Genomic DNA, 19,639 nt, shown 5'->3' on the forward strand with positions numbered 1-19,639 from the left:
CTATGCTTGCAGCAAACGCCGCCTATGCTGGCTAGATTTTTTTTAACGTACCATTTTCTTTTTTACGTAATAGTTTTGCTAATATGCATTTAAAATAGATTTTGATTTCAGGAACGTTTAGCAAAAGGTACAATCTACAAATCCCTGTTTTTACTTTTTCTTTTACGCAACAATTTGTTTCTCTGTTGAAGAGTAATTGCTAGACAAGCTGTCAATTCGATATTTTATTAATACTTTTATTAATTAAAGTTATTTTACCATGCTTAATGGAGGAAAGAACTACAGACAACTGTTACATACAATTTAATCTATCTAACAAAAAAAAGAGCACAACGATATCTCACATGATAAGAGAATTAGAGCGAAAATAGATTACCATGGATTTAAATGGCAATAGCGAACTTGGGCAGAATGCAATAACTCCTCTTAAGGCAGGGGTGTCTAACTTGGAACAGTGGGCGGGCCAATCACAGAGCGGGCCTCACTGTAGGGCGTCGCGGGCCTCACTGTAGGTATATCATTTTTACAACAATTGAATAGTATAGTATTAAATGATGTAACATGTTCATCGTAATTTACATCACAATAACACAAAACAACTGCTATACTGGTAACCAAAATATTTACTCACTAAAGAGGAGCAGAATAATGCATTTAGAACTTTGTCGATACATCTAGCAATCCTTATACCGAGATAAATTTCCTCCAAGTACCTGCGCTCCTCCAAGTACCTCCAAGTAATAATTAAAAATCGATCTCTCATGCTTCCTGATTCACCAGTGGTTCTCAACCGATCTGTCGCGACACACTGGTGTGTCACGGAGGCCTGTAAAGTGTGTCGTGAAATTTTAGTATTTTTTGAAAATCATAAAAATAATAATAATAATTAGTTAAAATCGATATAGACTGTACCAGTCAACACCTCCAGCGATAGCAGTAATGCTCACTGCTATATAGAATCAATATAAAATTTAATAGGTTAAACTATTATAATATATATTAGCATCAATTAACATCTTCACTGGGATAAATTAAGAAAAAATAGTGATTTGTTCCATTAGTCAGTCACTTTTTACTATTACTAAAGCGTTCTCTGAAGCGATTTTCGATTGTTTTTATATTCCTCTCCCCTCCTCTCTCCCAAGTGGCGCGGCTGAATATAGATTTAAACGGCATCAGAAGCGTCACTGTTCATACCACGATACCGAAAACTATGGATTTGGCACTAATGTAGGTAATTTTTGATGATTGCATATATATATATATATATATATATATTTACCCCTCCCACATGTTACGAGCCACGGCATCGGAAGTGTCACTATTCATCTCAGTGACCCCGAAATCCACGAATTTGACAGTCATATTGGTCATTTCCGTTCAGTTTTATATATCTCCTTGCTCCCCTCCCCCTAAGTTGCAGTGCTGAATTTGGATTTAATCAGCATCAGAAGTGTCACTTTTCATCTTAGCAATTCCGAAAACTATAGATTCGACACTAATATCATTTATAAATGTTCCTCCGCCCTCCCCTAAGTTGCACCGTCAAAGTAGATTAATATGACAAAACCATCTCAGGACTGAACTTGATCTATGTTAAAAATTTGATCGAGATCGGAAGACAAATAGACTTGTCAATATCCGTCTTAATTTTTTGTTTTCTTCTTCACTGTCAGGACTTCCTGAAATTACTTTCGGTGAATTTTTGATATTCAAGTTTATCACAATTTGGGTGAGATGTGGGTTTGGATAAGAATCAAGATCTGAGATCCGGATTTTCGGATGCAGATCCGAATTTCGATCCGAGATCCGAGATCCGGATCCAGATCCGAAATCCGAGATCCGGACCCAGATCTGAGATTCGAGATCCGGATCCAGATCCGAAATCCGGATCCAAAGGATCCGGACCCAATCAGATCCGGATCTTCGGATCCGGCCATCCCTAATATATATATATATATATATATATATATATATATATATATATATATATATATATATATATATATACACGTATATATGACCGACCGATCTCGATCAAATTTTCAACGTAGATACGGCTCTGGCCTGCAAGTGTTTTTAGCTATCTACTTTGACGGTACAACTTAGGGTGGGGGAGGAGGGGGACAGAAAAAAATAAATGAAATTTAATAACTCTTGAACCACCCGACTGATCTTGATCAAATTTTCAATGTAGATGAGGTTCGGAACTGGGATGATTTTTATCATTTCACTATGACGGAGCAACATAGGGAAGGGGATGGAGGGGGAATATACAAAAATCAATAAATATAAAAATAAAAGTGACTATGTTCGTGAATTAATTACTTTTGAACCACCCGATCAATCTCAATCAAACTTTCAACATATATGAAGTTTAAGCCTGGGAAGTTTTTTATAATTTCATTTTGACAGTAGAAGTTAGAGGTGGGGGAGGAGAGGAGAGGAAATATATGAAAATGAATAAAACTTAATAACTCTTAAACCACCCGACCGATCTCGATCAAACTTTCAACATAGATAAGGTTCGGGCCTGGGATGTTTTCGTTATTTCTCTTTTACGGTGGAACCTAGGAGAGGGGGACGGAGTAGACACATGTAAAAATAATAAAAATTAAAGTGACCGTCTTTGTGACTTTATCACGCTTTAATGGTTTAACCACACGACCGGTCTTAATCAAATTTTCAATATTGATGAAGTTAAGACCTGGAGTGCTTTTTATCATATTACTTAGACGGTAGCCTTAGGGAGGGGGAGGCGAGTGGAAGATATTTAGAAATAAATAAAACTTAATAACTCTTGAGCCACCCAACCGATCTCGATCAAATTTTCAACATAGGTGACGTTCGGGCTTGGGATAATTTTTGTCATTTAACTTTGACGGTGCAACGTAGGGGACAGGGAGAGAAAGGGGAAGGCGGAGATATATGTCAAAAAATATAAATAAAAGTGATTGTCTATGCGACTTTACTCTTGAAACCACCTAGGACCGATCTCAATCAAATTTTCAACATAGATGAGGTTCGGGCCTAGGTGGTATTTATCTATTCACTTTGACGATAGAACTTAGGGGAGGAGGTTGGAGGGGGATATATATATATATATATATATATATATATATATATATATATATATATATATATAAAATGAAACTTAATAACTCTTGAACCACTGGACCGATCTCGATCAAATTTTCAACCTAGATGAAGTTCGAACCTGAGATGATTTTTGTCATATCACTTTGACGATGTAACTTAAAGGAAGGGAAAGACATTCGCAAATGATCGAAAATGACCGATATTAGTGTCGAATCTATAGTTTATGAGGTCCCTGAGATGAACAGTGACACTTCTCATGCCATTGAAATCTAAATTCTGCATTACAAAAATTGTGGGAGGGGCGTATATATATATATATATATATATATATATATATATATATATATAATCAAAATGACCAATATCAAGGAGTGCTTTAGTAATAGTAAAAAGTGACTGACTAACGAAACATATTACTATTTTTTTAAAATTTAACCCAGTGAAGCGGCTAATTGATGCTAGTATATATTTATGAAGTCCGGAAGTATGGTATAAAAACTACAGTGCAAAAAACAACACGACCTGTGCTAGGTGGCTACCAAAAAGCACGAATGCCATCTAACCGAATCAGGCAGAGCGAAGCTGGGAGCCCGAGCGGTCGCAAGTGGGTGTTTCCGAATGGAGCAGGCGCGTCAGCGACGCTGGGTAGACACGTGAGCGAGGGTAGTGAAAACAAGTGGGTCTTGGCAATGGTACAAGTTGCAACAGCCTTCGTGGTTTCATGGTTTCACACTACTAGCGTTACACTTGCAAACATAAAATACAGCTTCTCTACACGGTGGAAAATAATATCTAATATCGTCTCACATATGCACTCACTTATTCTATCCGCTTAAAGCACTTACTTGGAGACATTTCTTAGAGATTTATGACCCCCACTACCTAAAAATCAACGTTGCCACATCCCTCTATTGTCTCTTTCTTCTATCTACCATTCAGATTTTTTTTTAATGCTGAATTTTGTTTAGTTTATGAAAGGTTACGCAAGTACGGCAACATCGCAGAGAATGATAACGCACGTGCTGCCTAAAATGAGGCCTGGGTTGTGTGGGGTAAAATGAGTACCGGTAGTAGTTGGGGCAAGAGATCTCTAAGTTTGGCTCCAACAGTACAGGCGTACTTTGTATTTAATTCTATTGCCTGCAGAAATTTGCTCTTTATAAATATGTCTTTTCATGCAAAATTTTACCCTTAAATCATCCAAAATGTGGGGCTTAAGTTTAGAGTTGCCCCTCCAGTCTGAAGTTGCCCTTGGACTTTGCAATATATAAAAAACAGTGCTTAAAGTATTAAAAATTGTTACATTCACTTAACTTCAGTACTCCGTGGGCTTTACAAAAATTTAAAAGGTTTTCTTCATTATTTTTGCGCATCCGTTACACCTGTTCGCCATATTTTACAACTACCATGCTGCTGAAACCCTCCGCGAATGCTTCCGCATCCGGCAAATAGTACTAACTTCCACTTATCTTTTCTCGTATTAAACATAGCTCTCCTGCCGAACTTACATTCCTAAACATCAAATAAAAACTTCAAATTACCATTTCTTACCTCATTTCTCCTGTAAATTTTCCTGATTTTTATAAAAACCGGAGGGGTAACTCTAAACTTAACCCAAATGTGGTGCGCCTAAAGCAAATTAGCACCAAAATCTGTATTAATAATTGATCGCAGTCGAAATATGAGTTTAATACGATATAATTAAATAAAAGTCCCAGTACTTACGAAAATAAGAATGAACTCTATAAACTCTTAAACAGGGAAGCCATAGAGCTATATTCCTTGCCCACTTTGCAGTCTTAGATGTAGGCTCTACATTAGTTTCTAAAATATAGTAAACTGGAAGTAAAGATATTCCATCAATGACTAAGGCTATAGCTTTCCTCGGCTCAAATTCCCTTTCTTCTCGTGCATCTTTCCACTTGTAATGCAGTACACATAAAAGAAAATCAATCCCATATAGTAGTTCACTTATCATACCTATTCGCTTTAGGTTGTGAAGACTAATTGCTTTTAACTGCACTAACTCAATTAATATACTAATGACTCTGAGACCACACGCTAATACAACGGCAGCTTTCCAAATAGGTTTGAAAGGAAGGAATATAATGTTTTTGATATTTACTGTATCTCCCGAGGATTGATCTTTTTCTGTATTTTTGTCTTCTGATGTACGCTTGGATCGTAATTTCTTCTCGCTTTCACTTCCTAATCCGTGTTTAGGTTTTAAAATGATTCTGGACAGTCTTTCAGCCATCGTCTTTATTTTTAAATCAATTTAGAATGTGTTCATAACTTTCCTTCATGTTCGGAATGATTCCGTGACAAATAAAACATTAATTTCTTCTTCTCTTCCGAAAGGGAAATCATTTATCCTGGTGTGTATCTGTGTCCGTGTCGCCATTTACACTAGGGTGTTCATCTTTTTATTGGGCTAGCAATAAAAATCGCTTTTCGTGTGGGTTCAAACCCAGCCCAACATAAGTTTTTTTTTTATTTTTTTAAATTTTTCAGAAATTTTTTATCATTAAATAAGATGAAAATAATACTCATTTGGGCTTGTGTATAGCCCGCTCCCCCTAGTTCTTTGTCACCGGAACTGGAAGAGTCACTACCACTGCTACTGCTGCTGCTACTGTTACTACTACTACTACCGCTATAACAACAACAACAACAACTACTACTACTACTACTACTACTACTGGACTACTACTACTACTACTACCGCTACAACAACAACAACAACAACTACTACTACTACTACTACTACTACTACTGGTACTACTACTAATACTTATATCAGGAACAGAACCCAACCAACCCCTGCGGGGCTTCTAACCCGTTCCTATTACTACTACTACTAATACCGCTACTATTACTACTACTACTACTACCGGTACTACTACTACCACTACTTATACTAACTTCCTTGCCACAAGATTTACATCTTAAATCTTTATACCATGTGATTCCGATTCATTATGAATATGAAACGGTAGAATCACTATGATTCGTTTAAAATCACTGGGGGAGCGGGCTATACTTAATCCCTCATTTGCCCTTGTACGTAATATATAATGAATAAATTTAACTTTCTCCGCCATTTACCTACAGATTTCTGATAGCCCTTGTGAACAATGACGTTAAAAACCAACAGGAGGGTAAGAAATGGGGTCCTCGCTAAGCGAGGGATTTGTAGGAAGTAGTGGGGAGGCAGCGACAGAGGGAAAGGTAGGGATACGCTTCCTTGTCTAAAGAAAAGTGATTTACTTGCATTATGAAACATAGCCGAGCGAGTAAATTGGGTTTACAAGGCCCGCAGGGCTCATTTTATTCTACCTTTGCCCCCATGATAATACCACGTGACATTATGTCACACTTAGGTGGTGCAACTTCGATGTAAATTTAGCCTCACCCGCTTCCTTGTGACCAACTTAGAAACAATTGACTTTGGTAGCACGTGAAAACAATAACTATTAATTTTTCGAAGGATGTTATAAATAGAGGATCCGCCCATATGTATCGTCATCCTATTAAATCGATGAAGCCAAAAAACAACCGAGCATCGGCACGTCTGATTGGCTACTCTCGTTTCCACCATCGTCTGATTGGCTACTTTCGTTTCCGCCATGATTGTTGGATCAAAACATTGCGATCCTATTGGGCGGAGTGGCCAGAGTAGGGGTGGTGAAACTGTGACGTATGGCTTCAAGATTTTGTTGTAAGGGGAGATCCTCTATTTTATAAGATCCTTGAATTTTTCACCAGATTGAACTTTCTTATTCCTCTTCTTCGAAGAATAAGGAATCTAAAAGGCGCAGGTACTGTATGATATTAATCAAGAAAACAGCTTTTACTTTCGTAATCAAGTACGAAATGATAGTATTTTGCTTTATAACTCTTCAAATTTGTATGGATCGTTAGATAAAAAATCCTTATTTATTGGCTACAGTCCGTGTCGTATTTACGATTTTGTTTCGCGGGGAAGCTTTGCTAACTTTATTCCTGAAAATGTAAAAATCTTGCATATTTTACTTACATTAAAAAGTAAATAAAATTTTGGCGGGCTTAAGCCTGGAAGCGCCCCTCAAATACGCCACTGCCTACATTGGATACTATCGTCAGATCAAATTTTGAAACGAATTTTCATTTCTATATGACAGGTAGGTAACATGTTATGTTCAAAGCCACTAGATCAATAATGACACCAATTTTAATCCCTTGGTAAGCAAGTGGAGAGAGAGGAGACTTTTTTTTTAAGGGAAGGTATTTTTTGTATATCGAAAATGAGGCAAATTTATTATACGAATTAACAGATGTAAAATTTCCAGAACAAATTTGTATTAATGGAAAAATTATTTAAATTTTAAATCCCACGGTTATGCTCGCTAGGCTAAAGGAGACGGTAGTGATGAGCAAGGGCGCCCATGTTGTGGTTTCCAAGGGGGGGGCAAGTATAAGCGACGTTTCAAATATAGGTTCAAATTTTGCTGTAATTAATGTAAAAATTCTGTTGGGTTTTCGATATTCTGAAGTACAATTTCCTCTAGGGAGCGAGCGCCCCATCTTACCCCCCTGATGGGCGCCCTTGGTGATGAGAAATGAATGAAATGGTGGAATGAAGAAAGTGGGAGGAAACGAGAGAACCCCGAGAAAACCCACACACACAGTATTTGTCCACCACAAATTTGTAATGATGGTTTTAATAGACTAGTGTATAAATAATCTAAATATGTTCTGTTCTTATCTATGATACGTGTATATATTAATGAAAGTCGAACATGTTATGCACCAATTCGCCCATAACGTAGCTAGCACCCACAGTACAAAGTGAAGGGAAGTGAAGTATCTGAAGTCAATGTGCTAACGCATGACGCGCAACTATAGAAATGTTCGAGAGATACGAGGGCCACTATTTATATTTTGAGCCTAACAATGAAAATCAGTAATTTGTCATTGAAAATTGATTTATTGTTTTTCGAAATATTCTCCTTTATGAGCAATGCACTCTGGCATTCGTTCGAACCATTTGTCAAAGCATTTTTTCCAATCTCCTTGAGACATATCCATAATATGGTTTTTGAACGCATCAACGGCTTCTTCCACCGACGAAAATATTTGTCCACGCATTTTATTCTTGACATTCAAGAACAAGAAGAAGTCATTGGGTGCCAAATCAGGGCTGTACGGCGGATGACACATCAATTCGATTTTTTGAGTGTTCAAATAGTCAGTTGTTAGACGAGATGTGTGAGAGCTCTCATTGTCTTGATGAAGAATGCTAAGACGGCGCTTGTTTGTTTTCCGTATTTGACCGAAGACCTCTGGCAAACTAATTGTTATCTACCATTCAGAGTTGACCGTTCTACGTTCCTCTAAAGGCACAGTTGCCACATGACCAGTTTTCCCGAAAAAACAGGCGACCATTTGTTTCGATGTGCTTCGAGCACGAACAACTTTTGTTGCATTTGATTTATCTTGAAACACCCGTAGGCGACTGCTGTTTACGTTCCGGCTCATATGCATATATCCATGATTCATCACCTGTTAAATCTTATTTACGTCTTTTGAAGCACCGCCATTGTATTTGTTGAGAATTTGTGTGCACCAATCGACGCGAGTTTCTTTTTGAGTTTTTGTCAAATCATGTGGGATCCAACGAGAACAACCCTTTCTCACAGCTAAATGATCACGTAATATTTTATATATGCTGGTTAAACTACCGCCTACGGTTGCCTCAATCTCACAGTATGTCACATGACGATTTTGCAGTATTAGGTTTTGCACAGCATCAAAGTTTTCTTTAGATATATCTTTGTTGTTTTTCGATTGCTGTTTCTGGACATTTTCTTTGTCAAAATTAACACCACTACTGTCTTTTTTTTTTTCGTTACAGCCACTTTTCTACAGCGTTTTTCGAGTCTTTCTCTGAATTAATATATTGTTTAGATTTTTCTCCGTTGCTTTTTTTTGGGGGGGGAGGGTTCTTTGATTGTATATTTTCCTCATCGAAATTAACACAATTGTCTTTTTTTTCACTTTAACCACTATTGTAAAACGTTCTCCGACATTTTGCAATTGCAAAGTAAGTTCTTATTTCGACACTCTAAACACGTCTAACTCAAGAAAATATCCTGACTGCTCTAATTGATCAAACATCAAAGATAGCTGTGATTTAGTCACACAGGTTTCCTTCTTGTAAGTTAAGAAAACTAAATTAACTGTTGAGCATTTACCGAAATCCATTGATCGTCACTTTCTTTAATCTCAATTGAGGCTAAAAGTGAATGGTTAGAGGTCTGCGCGGATGCGGATATCCGCATCTAAATGGGTATATGCGGATATATATCTCTTTTATGTGCGGATAGCGCATAAAGTTGCGGATAATGTTTCCTACATATTTTTCCTACCTAAAAAAAATGCTATGAATTTTCTGATGATGTTGGAAAGAGCACGAAGAAACGTTCGTTTTGAATTAAAACGTTTTAAAACCAGCTGAAAAATACTAAAATCAAGTGTATTTGAAGCTTGTGATTCAGTGAGTGCAAAAAGGACAAAAAATGACACGAGAGAATTGTCCTTTTTTTGCTGTTTTCAATATTTTTAGCAGCCGTTTTGTAGGTGAATGACATCTCTGACCTAAACTGAACGAAATGACAGGCCCCTTCGCTACTCCTCAAGAACCGCTTTTTACCGTAAAAAAAGGAAAATAATTGACACCAATGCCCCTCTATATAAAGCTGAAAATTTTCAGACCATTGGCCTTGAAAATGAAGAAATGTCTTCAAATAAAGTTTTTCTACCCTAAGAGGTTGGGAACCAAAACCCTAATTTAACACACCACATCCTCTTTCATAAACTGAAAACTGCTCAGCAGAATTATCTTTGTCGTTTGTGACAAACTGGAGAAGCGCGTAGGTCTTGTCTTGTCTTAGACCATTATCGGTCAAATAGGTAGGTGCACCGGCTCACTAGTCATATGTGCTACTAATGCAAAAATGGTCAAATGTGTACCTCAAACAGAGGATTTATGATTCAAAAGCAAAATAGAATAAAATACAGGCACAATCGGGAAAAGGACACAAGTCGGGAAAAAAGTCAAAAGCAGGAAAAGTCAAAGTCAAAGTCGGGAAAGGAGTTCAGACAGGGAAAGAGGGCGAAAAGCTAAGGTGAACAGGGCAAAAAAGGAGAGAAAAGTGGGAAGTATAAAATGAAAATAAAAAAGAAAGAGTGTAAAAAAGAAGGGAATGCATGTACGTGTAAATGGAACAGAAAGTGTAAGTGTAGTGTAGGTGTAGCACTGGGCCCACCTAATCTCCGTCCTCACGGAGCACCACCAGCCACGAGGCACTCACTAGCACAGCCACTGACGAACTCAAGCGCGTAGGTCACCGAAATAGTAAACAAATCACATCATACGCTCATCTTCCTCTCTCCCTCTCTCTTAAAAAAAGAAAAAATCTTCTTCACTGCTTCCTTTGAAGTACAGCAGATACTGAATGCACATTTGTGACTCCACAGATTTTTCTCTTCGCAGAGGTGTCACGGACCTCAATGAACATTCCGAGGGATTGGAGTTTTATAACAGCAATTATTTCTCTCTCTCTCTCTCTCTCTCTCTCTCTCTCTCTCTCTCTCTCTCTCTCTCTTCTTGTGTGTATGTGTATATGTATGTATGTTCTGGGTCTCTGGTAAAGAAAGAAAGAACAACAAATGCGTTGTTTCTCCTATCCTAAATGTGTCCTACAATGAGTGGGGGTAGCAAAGAAAAGCAGTAAATTCTAAACTTCCTCTAATGCCTCTTCCCGAAATTAAAGACATATACTTCATATTTCTATTCGAAGTTATTTTCACTTTTACTTTCAGTAAAAGCGTGGTCGTGAAAGCATGCATTGCATTGCGTTGTTAAGTTTCGTCACTTTCTTTTAATTTAGTGCAATTGCTGGTGCTAGTGTCAGTTCGGGATATGTGGATGTGTTTGTGGTGCTGTGATTAATATTTATTTCTTAATAACGATTATTTCTATTTCGCCTTTATGTTTTGAACAAACTGACACACAATCATAGTCAACGTCTTGCGAATAAAATCAGAAAAATAAACACACTGCTGAACAAGACTGCACTTATTTAATATAAAAACACATTTACACGTGACGTTTCGATCTTCTAGCCAAGATACTCATCAGACGTACATTACGTCTGATGAGTATCTTGGCTAGAAGATCGAAACGTCACGTGTAAATGTGTTTTTATATTAAATAAGTGCAGTCTTGTTCAGCAGTGTGTTTATTTTTATGTTTTGAACAAATGCTCCTTTTTTTTTTAGTAAGAATGATAAAATTTAAAAACTTAGTGACGTGCTCTAAAATTACTTGATTGAGGGAATATTACCTACATGGCATTATGTGGTCCGATAACTGCATTTGAAGACCTTGGGTAAGTACATAGATCGTTCATTAATTTCTAATTTGTATGTGCACGGTTTATATTGCATTTTATTTATCGTAGTTGGTATTTGATCACTTGGAAACTGATATAATGTATTGTTTCGTTTGATTCAGAAAACTACAAGAGATAGCTATTTAAAATGTATTTAAAAATATTTTCGAAATCATGACTATTATAGAATAGGTAAGTTGTATATATTTGCTACCTCATTATCTGCGGATGCGGGTATGGATAGAGATGTTGCGGGTGCGGGTGCGGATGTGGATAGAGATGCTGCGGATGCGGATGCGATAGTTTGTATCCGCGCAGACCTCTATGAATGGTATTAAACCGAGGTTTCTTGTAGTTAATCCTATTGGGAACGGCGGTAAATGATTCAAAATAAAAGATGACAGGTCACGTGTTTTGTTATTTTTATCGAGGTCAATGGTTTCTTGCGTTCAAACATGTCCATTCTCTCTTAACCCGTCAACTAAAGTAAAGTAATTTTTTCGGAATTGCCTTTTATGATCAGAAAAGAACTGATTGTTTTCAGCATTGTCTGGCTCAGTATGAAAAGGCTTCAGCTCAAAGATGACACGTGAAAACTGTAATCATTGCTATTCCAAACAGTAGAACAATAACTTCAAGGTCACCATATGCATATAGGTCCTCATTCTCTTTCCTTCCTTCCCTTTGAACAACAGGGATTGCTGAAAAACTCGATTTCCATACTTCCAAAAATGCAAACATTTTTAAAGAATAAAGACGACGTTGGCGAACAGAGCTTGTCTCGGAACTGTTTAGTGGCATATTTTGTTTTCAAATAGAGTACATGAAAGGCAATTGTTATTTCTTCTGAGAAAAAATTACGAACATCAAAGTACCAAAGTCGGAATCCTTTGGGGGGCGGGCCCACCCCTTCCTAATCCAGTGATCACAAGTATATCCTAGCTATACAAAATTATGAAATTATTCTCGGGTATTATATAAAGATATAAATAAGAAGAATGGTATGACAAATCAAGCACATTGTTGCAAATCATTCTCTTCATTACGTATGTATTTGTATCAGAGAAATGATATTTTCTTTTATAAGTACAAACAAATTATTTTTGCTTAATTACATGAATGTTTTGAAATGTTTTTAGTACGTACATTCGTACCTGCGTGCACTTAGCCCCCACCCCCTCCTCACCCTAAATTTAAAATTATTTTTATGTCAATCGTTTGATCATTGTTTGATCATGTATGATCAACAGCTCTTAACGTTTGATCAGCTTTACCAACAAACCATATAAGCTATATTTTGTAGGGGAGGCGTAGTAACTAGACGCTATCCTCCCTTTACCCAAAATTCGAAATTTCTCAATGCTAATAATCATTTGATGTTCATTTGATCAGTTTTAATTTCGAACAATTTCGAACATTTGATCGACTTTACTAACAAAGATATAAAGAATAGAAAAGGGAGCTATATCTATCAAATTAGACTATGAATCGCTGAAAACCGTTGACTAATCTTATCGAAAAAAGATCAAAGGATTGACATGAAGAGTTAACGAATTTAGCCCAGCGACAGGGGGAATAGCTGATGTGTACTTATGTCTTTTCTGAAGATAGGCTACGCACCTATTTAATCGATAAAATGCTGCTAAAATGCATTAATTAAGTCTAAATAAATAAACACCTTTAGGTGTCGATCGAATAAACTAACTAACTCTATGGCCTATGGAACCCGCAGGTTCAATCCCACATACACAAAAGCTCTCCACTGATTTCTATCCTTAGCCAACTGGATCTAGTTTCTACTTTGTATTCCTATTTCTGCGAGATCCATCTTAATATTGTCCTCTCTTCTGCGCCTAGGTCTTCCTAATGGTCGTTTTCCGATTGGTCTTCCAGTTAAAGCTTTTAAAATGATCCTACTTTCCTCGATCCTGGCTAAATGACCTGCCTACCTGACGCTCCTAGACTAGCTTACCCTAACAATGTCTGGTAAACCGTATAAATTGTGAAGTTCCTCGTTATGAAGTTTCCGCCATTTCTCATTCCCGTTTCTCTTGGGTCCGAATATTCATCTCAGGATCTTGTTCTCAAACACTTTCAGTATATGTTCTTCCTTCCGAGTGAGCGACCATGTTTCGCAACCATATAGAACAACAGGCGTGATTATCGTTTCATATATTTTAAACTTCAAATTTCTCGACAGAATTCGTGACGACAACAGATTTTGAACTGGATAATAACACGAATTCCCTGCTTTTAGTAGACATTTAATTTCTTTGTATTCGTCTGTTAATATTGATCCTATATATCCAGTTTATCAATAGTATTTTTTGATTTTTCCACGCATCCATAGTTTGCCGTGTTACGATCCCGAACAACTTCCATGTATTTAGTTTTCTCTGCATTTGCTTCTGAATCTATGTTTAATAAGATCTCTGCATTTCTTTCTATTGTTCTTATATCATCCCCTATTAAATTTACATCATCAGCATAATCCATAACTTGGTGAATACCATTCAACTCTAAGCCCTGATTTCTATCTTTGATTTTTCTTATAGCGCATTCCAGATAAAAGTTGAATAATAATAGCAACAACGCCTCTCCTTGTTTCAGGCCATCTCAACTTGAAAGGTCGTGAACAAACTTGCTACTAGAATGTTTGAAAGGATTTTATAGGATGTTGACAGAAGGGAAATGCCTCGATAATTATTACAGTCAGTTTTGTCGCCTTTCTTGTGAATTGGAACTATGATTGTTTCTTTCCACTCTTGTGGCATAGCGTACGCGCCTTTGGCGTGGGAGACCCAGGTTCGATTCCCGGCGGGAGCTCATGTGGTTTGGATTCCACGTTAATCAGTAGGTCCACGTCTCATATAGCCTCGCCGCTGAATGGGACGTTAAACTCAAAATCAACTCAACTCAACCACTCTTGTGGCAATTGTTCCCTGTTCCAGATAAGGAGAGTGAAAGGATGAAAGGTGTTGATCGAATAGTCTGGTCAAACTATTGATAGAATTAACGTGTTTTAACCTCTTTTATTGAATTATTGGACCCGATTAATCACCCAAAGAAGTTTCATCCCCTTTCGTTACGGCCAACCTTTTACTTCGGGGGGAGATATTTTCCTATCGGAACAAGACGATTGTTATTGATGATATGAAGTTACACATTGAAAGTGAAGTAACTTGTAAAACATGTTATTTGAAAGTATAATATAATAAATGTACTTTCCCCTAACACAGAGAACTGTGTAAATGATGTATTTTGAGTTCGGAGCGTGAATGGCGAGGAGTGTTATTTGATTTGTAGTAACACATTGCATTGCAAATAGTGGTAGGCAACATTAGTGGTAAGTAAAATAATAATAATAATAATAATAATAATAATAATAATAATAATAATAATAATAATAATAATAATAATAATATACAGGGTGTTTCAAAACAATACCGACAACGTTTGGGAGGTGATTCCTGACACGAAGATAAGACAAAAAGTATAGACCAACTCGGGTGCACAAATGCTTCCTTTCGGAGTTATAGGCTGCCAAAATCATGAAAAATTGAACTTTAAAGGTCCATAGCTCCAAAACTATGGGAAATATCGTAGTCGAGTCAAGATTTCACTTAGGAACTAGTATGTGCCCTATCCAAATATCCATGTTAGTGAAGTATGAAGTCAAGACTTCATATCATACCTTCTTGACCTCGTACCATACCTCGCGTACATACCAGACATCACGCCAGATCTTCTATTTAATGTCATTTTTTCCCTTGCCAATGGATACATTAATGTTTGATTGGCTCCCTTAGGAGCTTTTGTTTCTCTATTTCATCACAATTCTTAAGTCATATGATTAATTTCAAATATAAAGGTAACCAAGAAAGTTCTTTCGCTTTTTGCGGAGGTCTGTGTTCCATCAGCCCTCTCACCGTGATTTGAATGCGAATGGAGATAAGGCGAAGGTCAGTTGTTGGTGTGGTTTATTTCCAACATACTACCTGGTTATGGCAGTTCAGTTACACCGTGAACTAGCTTAAGGACGGAGTGAACATGGGACCTCCACAGAACGTCATAAGGTTGTGTATGCTGTACGAGTTCAAACTGGGGTCAAACCCCGTTGCAGCGGGGCGGAAGATGTGCTATTCCTTTGGTGAGGGTGTCGTGACTATGAGGACAATGTAGCGGTGGTTTAACAAGTTTAAGACGGTGACGAAACACTCGAAGACGCACCACGTGCCGGAAGACCAAAACATGTACAAAATGAAAATCTGCCAAAACATGTTCAAAATGCCAGACATGTAAGAAACTGGGACTACAATTCAGTATAGTGAAGAAAGTATTCGGCAACACCACCATCAACTTGGAAAGCACTACAAGTTGAGTCGATGGGTCCCACATGATTAGACTCAGGGTCAGAAAGGCAACGTGAGCTGACACCTGTGTTTCTTTGCTGTCTCGTCTGCGGAAGGAGCCATTTCTGGACAGGGTGTTGGCATGTGATGAGAAGTGGATACTGTACGAAGCTCCAGGGCCTCGCACAGTGGTCAAAAACTGGGAAAAAGGGGTCAAAAATCGATTTTGCCAACTTCGCCAAGTATGAAATCGGTATTGATATTTGATTATAAGTATCTCTCCTAATTCCAAACCCGGAGTTTCAGGACATAGGAATATTTTCGCTGTCCATAAAATTGCATGTAAACACGAACAAATAAAAATGCCAAAAAATCAGTAAAAAATGAACCTACTAATATGATACGTTTTAACCATTTATATCGTTTCTGAGGTCGATGAAAGCGGTTAGATAGTACATTGGACTCAAATACTGTGTTTAGTGAAGAGTTTTATTTGCTATCCATTACCATATCATTTATGATAGCTTTGTTAGTGTTACAGAAAATTTACATATATGCTGACATTAGTAGCTCTGCAGTCTAAGCTTATACTTGCTTATCTGCAAAATAAGGTTTAATGAGTTGCCCATGAGTAGTACAAAGGTTGAGCATTAGAAGTAGCTGCAGCCAAGTGCAGCTGAAGGACTCAGCCCCATCTAACTGGAAACGCGTGATGAGTAATGTTCAATAGATATCCGCTATTTGAGTCTTACAGAGGGAACGGGTATATTGTTTTGTACGTAATTTGGATCGTCCTTCATCCCTGAATCAAAGTTGTAGTGAAAGCCTCATACATAGTGCAGTGATAAACTATCAGTCATGTGAAGTTGCTGCTGTATATTACACGTCAGCGCAGTAGTATATACGAAGATTCTATACTGAATCTTTTAACTTACAGAAACAACGTAATCCTGAACTAAATTACATTCCAGTAAGTATTAGTGTTTCTTTGGTGATGGTGCGAGTGCAAAACCACGAAACTTAATTTTTTAACCTAAGGCCAAATACACATTTGTTTTACAATGTCTTTTTATTAGCTGCACGTACAATGAGAGGAAGAGCACATTGAACCTGTATCCGCTTCTTGAATGCATATTAACACCTGTCAAAACTTTGTACTGGCTAGCAATGTCCAATTCACATAAGGTGTCAACATGTTCTGTTTTGAATTTATAAAATGTATGTATGATTCACGATGGTGGATTTCAAGATGGCGGCTTTCATTGTTTTGTGTCCACCCCAATTTCTTCTCACAGTTATTACTCCCCTATACTGCTCTTTTGGTTATATTTTGCAGTATTTGACATTCATGCAAAGGCTTTCCACACATTTGGACCACCCTGTATATATAACTACACGTATTGCACCAGAGGTTTTTCGAATCACTTTCGCAGTAGTTGCGATCGATTCAGAAAGGACAATTACATATCGAATGAAAGAGAGTCGTCCGTCAACTTCCATTGTTTCGGAATAAATTATTTTTGTCCGTCTTTTCCACGTTTTCGACCACTGCGCGCCGTCATCATTGGTTAGGATCCCATGAAACGATTTCAAAACAGTCGAAACCAGCACCGCACCAGAAGAAGGTCCTCCTGTATGTTTGGTGAACTACTCTAGGCATTGTGCATCGGGTACTGCTACCAGGTGGTCAGAGCAACTGTGTAGCCCTACTATCACTAGTTGCTGCCATGTTCAAGAAAGTCTCAAAACTCTGGAGCCAGCACTTCTGAATCACAAAGGAGTCCTCCTGTTACAGGAGCTAGGATAACATGGGACACCATTCTACTTCTTGGATGGGAAATGCTATTACACCCGCCATACTCCCCAAACATTGCACCGTCCGATTATCACCTATTCCATTCCTTGTACAAACACCTTAGAGGTGCAAAATACACTTGATACCTTCTTCGCTTCACAGCCCACCAAGTTCTACCATGATGATATTTATGGCCTTCCAGAACGTTGGCACAACTTCGTCGATGCTGATAGGGACTACTTTTTATCTTCCAGGTATATACTTCTTAGCTGACATATCGATATTCGAAGGTAGGGGTGATAAAGCGATAGAACTTTCTTGGTTACCTTTATATATTTGAAAGTTTACACTACAACCATTGGAAATTATATTTGAAAATACATATTATTACCTATGTTGTTTTATTTTAAAAATTGAATTTGCATGTTCCTATATATATATATATATATATATATATATATATATATATATATATATATATATATATATATTGTAACAGATTGCGCCACTGAAATATAAAAGTCATACCGAAGTCATTGTTCAGCATTATATATTTCAAGCACTTTTTTTAACGCTTAAAGATTTTGCATAAATATTATTCTTTGCGAAGCCAAGCTTTTCGGCCAATAAGTATTTACAAGGGTGGTTCAAGGTTGACCAGGGTTTTCGTACATAAATAATCGATGAATAAGCGGATCATGATGAAACTTGCGGGTGACGTAATGTATTCCTTCTTGAGTAACTAAGGCCCAGCATGGCGTATTTGGCGCATGCGCAGCAGTTGCAGCGAACATAGATGCAAGCAGTATGACTGTGGAGCAGCGGTGTGTAATCAAATTTCTTCTGAAGGAGAAAGTTAAACCGGCTGAGATTTTGAGAAGATTGCAAGCACAGTATGGTGAACAAACGATGTCACAGACAAGAGTGTACGAATGTTGTGAACAGTTTCGCGAAGGACGGGAGCTGGTGACAAATGAAGCACATGGACACATTAGACCAGCATGGCGTATTTGGCGCATGCGCAGCAGTTGCAGCGAACATGGATGCAAGCAGTATGGCTGTGGAGCAGCGGTGTGTAATCAAATTTCTTCTGAAGGAGAAAGTTAAACCGGCTGAGATTTTCAGAAGGTTGCCAGCACAGTATGGTGAACAAACGATGTCACAGACAAGAGTGTACGAATGTTGTGAACAGTTTCGCGAAGGACGGGAGCTGGTGACAAATGAAGCACATGGACACATTAGACCAACTGCAGTCACTCCAGTGAATATCGTAGGTGTTGAGCGCAATTAATGCCAAGTATTACTCCACATTGTTGAGTGGTGCTTTACGAAAGTTCATTGGCAAGAAAAGACCTGGGATGTTGCCTAGAAATGTCATTCTTCTCCATGACAATGCCCACCCTCACACGGCCAATGTGACAACAACAACTCTGGTCGAAATGCGCTGGGAAGTTCTGCCCCATCCCCCCTACAGTCCAGATTTAGCCCCCAGTGATTATCATTTGTTTGCACCTCTTAAAGAGTATCTCCGTAGGGAAGAAATTCACGACAGATGAAGCACTGTGGAACGATGTCCTCCAGTGGCTACGACAACAACCAAGTTCTTTCTAGGCCAAAGGAATAAGGGAGCTGCTACAACGATGACAACGGTGCCTCGACACGCACGGAGAATACTTTAAAAAGCTGACATAGTTTGGTGTTTCTTGTACTATCTGTTTCCTCTGAAGAAATAAAAGTCGCGATCAACCTTGAACGACCCTTGTATATACATACATTATTATATGGTGTATAATAATATACACATTATATTATTTGTTTTATCTTGAACCTCTTGCGAGATATTATTATATTTATAAGCCGCAGCTCTAACAGCCCGGTCGGCTATGTCTCTAAAACTTGTTTCAAATAAATATATGTACGAAAGTGGCACGTGCCAAAATGGCCTAAATTGCCTG

At 37.8% G+C, this 19,639-nt stretch overlaps 1 protein-coding gene across 1 annotated transcript in view; it reads right to left on the reverse strand.

The window, feature by feature from the left end:
- LOC145672437 (uncharacterized) overlaps positions 1-5,415 on the reverse strand; it is a 273,840-nt gene extending 268,425 nt beyond the window's left edge. The window contains exon 1 of the mRNA XM_081741594.1: positions 4,825-5,415. Within this exon, the coding sequence (XP_081597720.1) occupies positions 4,825-5,356 (532 nt within the window). The 5' untranslated portion in view covers positions 5,357-5,415. The remainder of the gene's footprint in view (positions 1-4,824) is intronic.
- Between the last annotated feature and the right edge of the window lie 14,224 nt (positions 5,416-19,639).

This window comes from Thermobia domestica, chromosome 16, assembly GCF_964235325.1.
Source record: "Thermobia domestica chromosome 16, izTheDome1.hap1.1, whole genome shotgun sequence".
NCBI classification, from domain to species: domain Eukaryota; kingdom Metazoa; phylum Arthropoda; class Insecta; order Zygentoma; family Lepismatidae; genus Thermobia; species Thermobia domestica.